Source organism: Xenopus laevis, chromosome 9_10S (assembly GCF_017654675.1).
Source record: "Xenopus laevis strain J_2021 chromosome 9_10S, Xenopus_laevis_v10.1, whole genome shotgun sequence".
Taxonomy (NCBI): domain Eukaryota; kingdom Metazoa; phylum Chordata; class Amphibia; order Anura; family Pipidae; genus Xenopus; species Xenopus laevis.
The window spans coordinates 8113860-8125212 of record NC_054388.1 but is presented as its reverse complement, the minus strand read 5'-3'; the positions used below and the strand labels follow the sequence as shown (position 1 = coordinate 8125212).

Here is an 11353-nt window from a genome sequence, read left to right as displayed (position 1 = left end):
AAATCAACACAAGGTAAATAATGATCCCCCTAAACAATCATTTTATATTGGTAAATCTTATTGAAATTCTTCTGCAATTAAACATAAAATCTGTATCAGTCCCAACCCCTATATTCTGTGCAGTTCAGCAATGCAGGAAAGTGCCACTTACCCAAACTGATGTTGATCTTCTTGCCCTGCTTTCTCCTCGCTCTGTAATGTCCCTCATCTTCCCAACCTGCTTCTTATACTGGGTCTTCAACGGGGACAGAGATGTTTAAAATGTGAAAATCTAAATGAATTCAAAATCCTATTGCCATTTATTTTAAGACAGGGCAAGTTTCTTCTGATTTCTATTGTAGTTTCGTTTTCACTTGTGTTTTCTTATTTCCCCTCTGTCACAATGGTGAGTTTTACATCACTGCAAATGCCAGATTCTCTTTGCTGAGTTTTACATTTTATTCATTGGTCTTAAAACAAAATATCTATAAAAAAAAAAAAAAAGTCAGTATTTGAAGATTTCATTCGGGTGTAATTTTTCTTAATATTATTAATTTTAATAAAAATAATAATGGAGGTTTACATAAAAGCTGAAAAACATTTTATTATATATAGGGTATATTTGTACTAATCCTGTCTGATCCCCATTGTAAGCAGTAGTCCTATCCTGCTTTATGGCAGCTGAGATTCTAGCTATCTGTATAACAGAGCATTCTGTCCCAGTGGCTGCACAAATCCTATCTGATCCCCATTGTAAGCAGCAGTCCTGTCCTGCTTTATGGCTGAGATTCTAGCTATCTGTATAACAGAGCATTCTGTCCCAGTGGCTGCACAGATCCTATCTGATCCCCATTGTAAGCAGCAGTCCTGTCCTGCTTTATGGCAGCTGAGATTCTAGCTATCTGTATAACAGAGCATTCTGTCCCAGTGGCTGCACAGATCCTATCTGATCCCCATTGTAAGCAGCAGTCCTGTCCTGCTTTATGGCAGCTGAGATTCTAGCTATCTGTATAACAGAGCATTCTGTCCCAGTGGCTGCACAAATCTTATCTGATCCCAATTGTAAGCAGCAGTCCTGTCCTGCTTTATGGCAGCTGAGATTCTAGCTAACTGTATAACAGAACATTCTGTCCCAGTGGCTGCACAGATCCTACCTGATCCCCATTGTAAGCAGCAGTCCTGTCCTGCTTTATGGCAGCTGAGATTCTAACTATCTGTATAACAGAACATTCTGTCCCAGTGCCTGCACAGATCCTACCTGATCCCCATTGTAAGCAACAGTCATGTCCTGCAGCTGCTTTATGGCAGCTGAGATTCTAGCTATCTGTATAACAGAACATTCTATCCCAGTGGCTGCACAAATCTTATCTGATCCCCATTGTAAGCAGCAGGCCTGACCTGCTTTATGGCTGAGATTCTAGCTATCTGTATAACAGAGCATTCTGTCCCAGTGGCTGCACAGATCCAATCTGATCCCCATTGTAAGCAGCAGTCCTGTCCTTCTTTATGGCAGCTGAGATTCTAGCTATCTGTATAACAGAAAGATTCTGTCCCAGTGGCTGCACAGATCCTATCTGATCCCCATTGTAAGCAGCAGTCCTGTCCTGCTTTATGGCAGCTGAGATTCTAGCTATCTGTATAACAGAGCATTCTGTCCCAGTGGCTGCACAGATCCTATCTGATCCCCATTGTAAGCAGCAGTCCTGTCCTGCTTTATGGCAGCTGAGATTCTAGCTATCTGTATAACAGAGCATTCTGTCCCAGTGGCTGCACAGATCCTATCTGATCCCCATTGTAAGCAGCATTCCTGCCTTGCTTTATGGCAGCTGAGATTCTAGCTATCTGTATAACAGAGAATTCTGTCCCAGTGGCTGCACAGATCCTATCTGATCCCCATTGTTAGCAGCAGTCCTGTCCTGCTTTATGGCAGCTGAGATTCTAGCTATCTGTATAACAGAGCATTCAGCTCCAGGGGCTGCACAGATCTTATCTGATCCCCATTGTAAGCAGCAGTCCTGTCCTGCTTTATGGCAGCTGAGATTCTAGCTATCTGTATAACAGAGAATTCTGTCCCAGTGGCTGCACAGATCCTATCTGATCCCCATTGTTAGCAGCAGTCCTGTCCTGCTTTATGGCAGCTGAGATTCTAGCTATCTGTATAACAGAGCATTCAGCTCCAGGGGCTGCACAGATCTTATCTGATCCCCATTGTAAGCAGCAGTCCTGTCCTGCTTTATGGCAGCTGAGATTCTAGCTATCTGTATAACAGAACATTCTGTCCCAGTGGCTGCACAGATCCTATCTGATCCCCATTGTAAGCAGCAGTCCTGTCCTGCTTTATGGCAGCTGAGATTCTAGCTATCTGTATAACAGAGCATTCTGTCCCAGTGGCTGCACAGATCCTATCTGATCCCCATTGTAAGCAGCAGTCCTGTCCTGCTTTATGGCAGCTGAGATTCTAGCTACCTGTATAACAGAACATTCTGTCCCAGTGGCTGCACAGATCCTATCTGATCCCCATTGTAAGCAGCAGTCCGGCCCTGCTTTATGGCAGCTGAGATTCTAGCTATCTGTATAACAGAGCATTCTGTCCCAGTGGCTGCAAAGATCCCATCTGATCCCCATTGTAAGCAGCAGTCCTGTCCTGCTTTATGGCTGAGATTCCTGTCCTGCTTTATGGTTTCTCAACTCGCCTCATGGCAGCAGCACCTCTGCTAATAACCTATGCAAAGCTGGTCGGGATAAATCAATCCATGGCCTTTATAAAAGAGATAATTATAATGTCTCTCAGGATCCTTGCAAGTATCAAAAGTGTGTTTAAGAAATGTAGACAAATGTCACGTATTCACTTTTTTTTTTATTTATAAAAATATAAACATCACGGTGAAAAACATAAAATAAATTAAAGTATAAATAACATAAATAAAAAAAACACTATAAATAATATGTATAAAAAGACAATACAGTACACTATATACACACACACATATATATATATAGTCCGGGATTTATCTACAAAAAGCTACGCAGTCCCCTGTAACAAGTGTTGCCTTCTGGCACGAGAGGAGAGTTGCGCGGCCAGTTGTAAATTTCTTCTGATTTCGCTCTGAATAATGTCCCGTAGACAAGGCGTATTCTCCTACAACAATAAGTGGGAAAAAGAATAGTAAACATTACTGATTTATATACGGATATGGGATCCGTTATCCAGAAAGCCGTCTCCCATACATTTCATTTTATCCAAATAATCGAAACTTTTAAAAATAATTTCCTTTTTCTGTGTAATAATAAAACAGTCGCTTGTACTTGATCCCAACTAAGATATAATTAATCCTTATTGGAAGCAAAACCAGCCTATTGGGTTTATTTAGGGGCAGATTTATCAAGGGTCGAAGTGAATTCGAGGGAATTTTCAAAGTAAAAAAATTCGAAATTCAAAGTAATTTTTTGGATGCTTCAACCATCGAATAGGATACTACGACTTCAAATTTACTTCGATTCAAAGTAAAAATTGCTCGACTTTTCGACCATTCGAGAATAGAAGTACTGTCTATTTAAAAAAAACTTCGACTTCAATACTTCGCCAACATAAACCTGCCGAAGTGCTATGTTAGCCTATGGGGACCTGCCAGAGCATATATATACGTTTTTGGGTTTCGAAGAAAAATCGTACGTTCGTATGATAAAATCGTTGGAATCGTACGATTCAAAGTACGATCGTACTACGATCGGAATACGATCGTACGATGAATAAAATCCTCCAACTTCGAATGTCGGAGGATTATATTCGATGGTCGAATTTCGAAGTATTTTCCACTTCGAAATTCGAGCCTTGATAAATCTGCCCCTTAATGTTTGTATGATTTTCTAGTAGACTTAAGGTACGAAGATCCAAATTACGGAAAGATCTGTTATCTGGAAACCCCAGGAAAATAGGGTCGGCCCTCGGGTCGGTAAAATTACATATTTGATTTTTGTAATAAATAACACCCCAATTGAATTTCTAAAATTGAATTCATTACAGTGGAAAAAACTCACATGAATTCGAAATTCGACCCTTGATAAATCTGCCTCTTAGAGACCCACAGAGCTTCAGTAGTTAAAGACGTGGTTCACCATTAAATATGTTTTTGGGTATGTAATTAAAAAGGGGAAATCTAAGCAACTTTTCAATTGGTCTCCATTATTTATTTTTTATAAGTTTGAATTATTTGCCTTCTTCTTATTCTTACTCTTTTAAATTTTTAAATGGAGGTAATTGATTCCACCTAAAAAGCAAATGCTCCATAAGGGTCAGGGTACACTGCCCGGCAACAAATCTCCTCTTCTTCGGGCGACTAATCTCCACAAACTGCCTTTCACTGCCTTCCGCTGGCTATAATGAAGGCTTCGTTTTCCTAAGTCGCCCGAAGTTGCCTCACAAGGAAACTTTGGGCGACTTTTGGAAAACTAAGCACTCTGAGTGCCGGCAATTTTCATTATAGCCAGCGGATGGCAGGGGAAGGCAGTTTGGGGAGATTAGTCGCTCCGAAGAAGAGGAGATTTGTCGCCGGACGACTTATCTCCTCGAATCTGAGCGTGTGTAAACTTTGGGAGACTTTTGGAAAACGAAGCGCTCTGAGTGCCTTCCCGCCGGCGATTTTCATTATAGCTGGCGGAAGGCAGTTTGGGGAAAAATTTGAGCTCATATGATAAACATTGACTCTCTTACCTCTTCTTGGATGAACTTCTCCAATACAGCAAATTGTTCTGATAGTGTTTGGTTAAATACAGGATTCGCTGCTGTTTCTGGGATCTACAGAGATTAAACGGATCCTAATTAGTGCTACAGGTATGGGATCCCTTATCTCGAAACCCATTATCTTGAAAGCTCTGAATTATGGAAAGGCCGTCTCCCATAGACTCCATTATAATCAAATAATCCAAATTTTAAAAATGATTTCCTTTTTCTCTGTAATAATAAAACAGTCGCTTGTACTTGATCCCAACTAAGATATAATTAATCCTTATTGGAGGCAAAACCAGCCTATTGGGTTTATTTAATGTTTATATGATTTTCTAGAAGACTTAAGGTATGAAGATCCAAATTAAGGAAAAATCAGTTATCCGGAAAACCGCAGGTCCCGAACATTCTCGATTACAGGGCCCATACCTATATATATATATATACTTAATAAATTTATTGTTAAATTGCAGAATTACATGCAGACTTGTGCCAACTGTCATTAACCCACATTAAATGCAGGTTTCTCATTCTGCCAACGAATTTGGACATAGTTGAAAGCCAGATATGAGAGCAACTGTGCCCGGTCCGTATGAACACTAGGGGGCACACTAAGTTCGAGTGAAGGATTAGAATAAAAAAAACTTAGAATTTCGAAGTTTTTTTTTGGCTACTTCAATCTTCGACTACGACTTCGACTTCGAATCGAACGATTTGTACTAAAAGTCGTTCGACTATTCAAACATTCGATAGTCGAAGTACTGTCTCTTTAAAAAAAACTTCGACCACCTACTTCGCCACCTAAAACCTACCGAGCATCAATGTTAGCCTATGGGGAAGGTCCCCATAGGCTTTCTAGCCAATTTCTGATCGAAGGAAAATCGTTCGATTGATGGATTAAAATCCTTCGAATCATTCGATTCGAAGGATTTAATTGTTCGATCGAACGATTATTCCTTCGATCGTTCCATCGAACGAATAACTTCGAGGGGCGAATTTACTTAAGGTCGAATATCGAGGGTTAATTAACCCTCGATATTTGACTGTCGAAGTTAAATCCTTCGACTTTGAATATCGAAGTCGAAGGATTTAGCGCTATTCGTTCGATTCAAAGGATTTTAATCGATCGAACGATTTTTGTTCGACCAAGAAAAGATAGCCAAGCCTATGGGGACCTTCCCCATAGGCTAACATTGACTTCGGTAGCTTTTAGGTGGCGAACTAGGGGGAAGTTTTTTCTTAAAGAGACAGTACTTCGACTATCGAATGGTCGAATAGTCGAACGATTTTTAGTTCGAATCGTTCGATTCGAAGTCGAAGGTCGAAGTAGCCCATTCGATGGTCGAAGTAGCCAAAAAAACCATTAGAAATTCGAAGTATTTTTCCTCTATTCCTTCACTCGAGCTAAGTAAATGGGCCCCCGAGGGTCGAATATCGAGAGTTAATTAACCCTCGATATTCGACCATTAGTTAATGTGCCCCATAGTGGGATAGATAGTGGGTCTACAACCGATCATGTATTCTACCAAAAACACAAAAAATACATTTTGTGCCAATTTGTGGTTGGAATAGGGACTCTCGAATTTCTCTCTCATAATTCTAGGGAAAAATATTACTTTATGGGAAGAAAAAACATATACTTAATCCATAGTCCTATTGTAAATGAGCCCCATTGAGTCCTACTTACACAGCCCTCCAGTTGGTGAATCTGATAGTAGAGAAGCTGCTGAAACCTTTCCCAGGCTTGTTGCTTGCACCCCATACTCTCATGGTGTTTCCTGTAGAACCTGATGGTTTCGTTCAGAACTTCTCTAACAGCGAGAGCCGCGGCTTCTACCTGTAAAACAGAAGGGGGGTCAACAAGTCATTATGGTGCAAAGAGTATTTTTGCCCCTAATATTCTCAATTTGACTTTTTTTTTCAGAATGAAAATCAGAATTTTTTTTTACAATTTTCCATTTAAAAAAAGGATAAAAATCTGAACTGTAGTCAAATTCAGTTTGGTGGGTCACTAATTACTGCTTCTGCCAAAAAGTGCATGGTCACATGGCAGGGGCTAACAAATCCGCTAAAGTTCAGAGCTCAGAATGATGGGGTGCAAGTCACCCTACTGCATACCTTAGGGCAGATGGTAAGTACAGGGCCCCAATGCAGCTTCTGCCCACTGGTTCTTCCTGCAAGTTAGGGGATCGGTAGAGATTGGGGGAAAGGCTACGTATCCCCCCAACTGCCCCTAATGAATACAGTTCTGACCAGTGGCGTAACTATAGAAGAAGCAGGCCCTCTCTCTTACCTGCGGCTGGGGGAGCACAAGTCTGCATGGGGCACGGATTCTTATTTTTAAAACAGAATTTTGGCTCTGCAAGTGCACAGAACGCAATGGCGCTCTCAGTACTAGTGGTGCAGACCCCCTACACCCGCTGGGTGAAAGGGAGGGTGGCAAGGAGCCCCATATCACCAGGGGCGGAACTACCGGGGGAGCAGGGGGTGCGAGCGGGCCAGGGCCCGCACCCCCTCAGGGCCCCCCGGCAGTCCGCCCGCCGCATGTTCCCCGGCCAGTTCCGGGTGTACGGAGGGGGGCGGGGGGCCCGGGCCCGCCCCCCTCTAGTTCCGTTTCTGCATATCACCCCTGGCACCAGTGTTGTTACCCAAAAATCAGATGTTTGCTAGTAATGGGTGAATTTGTCCCGTTTTGCCAAAAAAATTGCGAATTTCCCACGAAACGCGAATTTTGACCCTGGCACCAATTCACAGGCATCAAAATTGATGCCGGCGACAATTCTGAAGCCAGCAACAATTTAACGCTCATTAAAGTCAATGGGCGTTTGTTTAATGACGTCATCGTCGGAATTGTCGCCGTTGTCAAAAAAACATTCGCGCCGGCGAATTTTCGCAGTCAAATTTTTGCAGCAATTTCACTAATTTCTTCGCCGGCTGCGAAACTTGGAAATTCGAAATGAATTTGCGCCTGGTGAATAAATTCGCCTATCACTAATCTTTTCCTTTCCCAAAAGAACTAATCTCTGCTTGCTAGAAGCAACTCTGCTGGAACAATTGAACTGTATTTTTACCAAATTGAGCCCATGTAGCTGTCCATCACCTAAAACAGACTTGGAATTTGGAACATTAAGCTTTTTAAGATTCATTTTCCAAAATCCTACTATGATCGTTCACTTTGTGATGACTTTATACAGATTGACAGTACCTGTGAGATGCTGTAGATCCCATCAATGTTCGGAAGCTCATCATACTGGCAGGTCTCATCATAGTCTTCAAAAGGACTCTGGAAATAAAACAAAACTAAAATAAAAGATATATTCTATAGCGTTGCTTTAATTAATTTACTTAATTTTCTGAGACTCTTACCATTTCCTCAAATGTCTTTAGGATCTGGGAGTTCAGATACTCCTGTTTGGGACGAAGCCATTTACACGTTTTTGGTTGGACAATGGAGATGAGAACAAGCCCAAGGAAGGTTTTTATTGACAACATGTGTATCATGGTCTCTGTAATAGAACAATAAATAACGTAAAACATTAATGTTACACTAGTACCCAAATATGATCCCTTTCAATGTACATTTCTTGTTAGCGCTGTTACTTAACAGGTATAGTTGTCATGAATTTACATATTTTAAAACTGCCCTAAAAATGTTTCCTTTGCCTTCTAAATGTTATTTGTCATAGTCAGCCATAAAGCAGGGCAGGACTGCTGCTTACAATGGGGATCAGATAGGATCTGTGCAGCCACTGGGACAGAATGTTCTGTTATACAGATAGCTAGAATCTCAGCTGCCATAAAGCAGGTCAGGACTGTTGCTTACAATGGGGATCACGTAGGATCTGTGCAGCCACTGGGACAGAATGTTCTGTTATACAGATAGCTAGAATCTCAGCCATAAAGCAGGACAGGACTGCTGCTTACAATGGGGATCAGATAGGATCTGTGCAGCCACTGGGACAGAATGTTCTGTTATACAGATAGCTAGAATCTCAGCTGCCATAAAGCAGGACAGGACTGCTGCTTACAATGGGGATCAGATAGGATCTGTGCAGGCACTGGGACAGAATGCTCTGTTATACAGATAGCTAGAATCTCAGCTGCCATAAAGCAGGACATGACTGTTGCTTACAATGGGGATCACGTAGGATCTGTGCAGGCACTGGGACAGAATGTTCTGTTATACAGATAGCTAGAATCTCAGCTGCCATAAAGCAGGACAGGACTGCTGCTTACAATGGGGATCAGATAGGATCTGTGCAGCCACTGGGACAGAATGTTCTGTTATACAGATAGCTAGAATCTCAGCCATAAAGCAGGGCAGGACTGCTGATTACAATGGGGATCAGATAGGATCTGTGCAGCCACTGGGACAGAATGTTCTTTTATACAGATAGCTAGAATCTCAGCCATAAAGCAGGGCAGGACTGTTGCTTTCAATGGGGATCAGATAGGATCTGTGCAGCCACTGGGACAGAATGTTCTTTTATACAGATAGCTAGAATCTCAGCCATAAAGCAGGACAGGACTGCTGCTTACAATGGGGATCAGATAGGATCTGTGCAACCACTGGGACAGAATGTTCTGTTATACAGATAGCTAGAATCTCAGCCATAAAGCAGGACAGGACTGCTGCTTACAATGGGGATCAGATAGGATCTGTGCAGCCATTGGGACAGAATGCTCTGTTATACAGATAGCTAGAATCTCAGCTGCCATAAAGCAGGGCAGGACTGCTGCTTACAATGGGGATCAGATAGGATCTGTGCAGCCATTGGGACAGAATGCTCTGTTATACAGATAGCTAGAATCTCAGCTGCCATAAAGCAGGGCAGGACTGCTGCTTACAATGGGGATCAGATAGGATCTGTGCAGCCACTGGGACAGAATGTTCTGTTATACAGATAGCTAGAATCTCAGCTGCCATAAAGCAGGACAGGACTGCTGCTTACAATAGGGATCAGATAGGATCTGTGCAGCCACTGGGACAGAATGTTCTGTTATACAGATAGCTAGAATCTCAGCCATAAAGCAGCTGAGCCATCATAGCATATTAGCAAAAAATGGGACATAATACTTACAATAATTCCACTGTTGTAATTGTGAGGGTGACAAATACTTGTGATTAAAGAAGAAAGTCCTTTTGTCCAGCAATATTCCCCCTTTGAGGGACCTAGTTTGGACGTAGTCGGGTCCAGTGGCAGATGCTGCAGTTTGGTTCTTCACTAGAGATAGAAGGTTCTTATTGATGAGCCAACGTGCTGTGTATATTCCATATATACTAATAGCTTTGCTGTGTCTTTGCTCTGTGCCCATTGCCATCTTCCCCGCTCTGCTCTTATATTTGCTGAGGGAGGGCCCTTGGGTAAAAAAAGTGAAAATCTAAGTGATGTCGATATTGTTCCTTTTTTTATAAAAGTAGGGAAAGTCTGTGCAGCTGAGAGCATTGGTTTTCTTTTTGTTTGTCTTTCATCATCCCTGATGCCCAATCCTTGCCCAGATAGGAAAAAAATGAATAGAAATGGGATTTTCCAGCTTCATCCTTCTGCTGAAGGCAGACTTTGCAGTGAGCCATAGACTGATACATGCAGCTCACCCCAAACAATAAGGGGGTGCAAAGCAGATCCCAAGGATGAGGTGCACAACTAAGCACAGCGCCAGCGTCGGACTGGGGGGCTCGGGGCCCATTGTGCTGCTGCCTTGGGAGCATCTATTCACAACAGATCTGTCTATCTATAACCAGAGGGGTATGTATAGATACAGAACTGCCTGCAGCCACAATCAGCTATACCCTAATCAATATGGCAGCTCCCACCCATAGGAAAAAAAATACAGGTATGGCATCTGTTATCCAAAATGCTCAGGACCTGGGGGTTTCTGGATAAGGGGTCTTTCCATAATTTGGATCTTCATGTCTTAAGTCTACTAAAAAATCCTGTAAACATTAAATAAACCCAATAGGCTGGTTTTGCTTCCAATAAGGATTAATTATATCTTAGTTGGCATCAAGTGAAAGGTACAGGTATGGGACCTGTTATCCAGAATGCTCAGGACCTGGGGGTTTCTGGATAACAGATCTTTCTGTAATTTGGATCTTCATGTCTTAAGTCTACTAAAAAATCCTGTAAACATTAAATAAACCCAATAGGCTGGTTTTGCTTCCAATAAGGATTAATTATATCTTAGTTGGCATCAAGTGAAAGGTACAGGTATGGGACCTGTTATCCAGAATGCTCAGGACCTGGGGGTTTCTGGATAACAGATCTTTCCGTAATTTGGATCTTCATATCATAAGTCTACTAAAAAAATCATGTAAACATGAATTAAACCCAATAGGCTGGTTTTGCTTCCAATAAGGATTAATTATATCTTAGTTGGGATCAAGTACAAGCGACTGTTTTATTATAGCAGAGGAAAAGGAAATAGCTTGAACAATTATTTGATCATAATGGAGTCTAGGAGAGACGGCCTTTCTATAATTCTGGATAATGGGTTTCCGGATAACGGATCCCATAGCTGTATACAGAATAGGAATAAATCAGTGCCCCCCAGAAGCTGCAGCATATCATCCATCTGCAATCTTTGTTTCATGAAATATAAATGCATTCTGGGTTATAAATAGTTTTTCTATTCCTTTGTTCTAAATATTCT

General features: G+C 41.8%; 1 protein-coding gene across 1 annotated transcript; it reads right to left on the bottom strand.

The window, feature by feature from the left end:
• Nucleotides 1–3001: 3001 nt before the first annotated feature.
• Nucleotides 3002–8239, bottom strand: LOC108702184. Its single transcript, XM_041579081.1, has 5 exons — nt 8069–8239; nt 7908–7985; nt 6390–6539; nt 4691–4774; nt 3002–3115 (listed from the first exon to the last, which is right to left on the bottom strand). The coding sequence occupies exons 1-5, from the start codon at nt 8237–8239 to the stop codon at nt 3002–3004; spliced, it is 597 nt and encodes a 198-aa protein (XP_041435015.1).
• Nucleotides 8240–11353: the final 3114 nt, after the last annotated feature.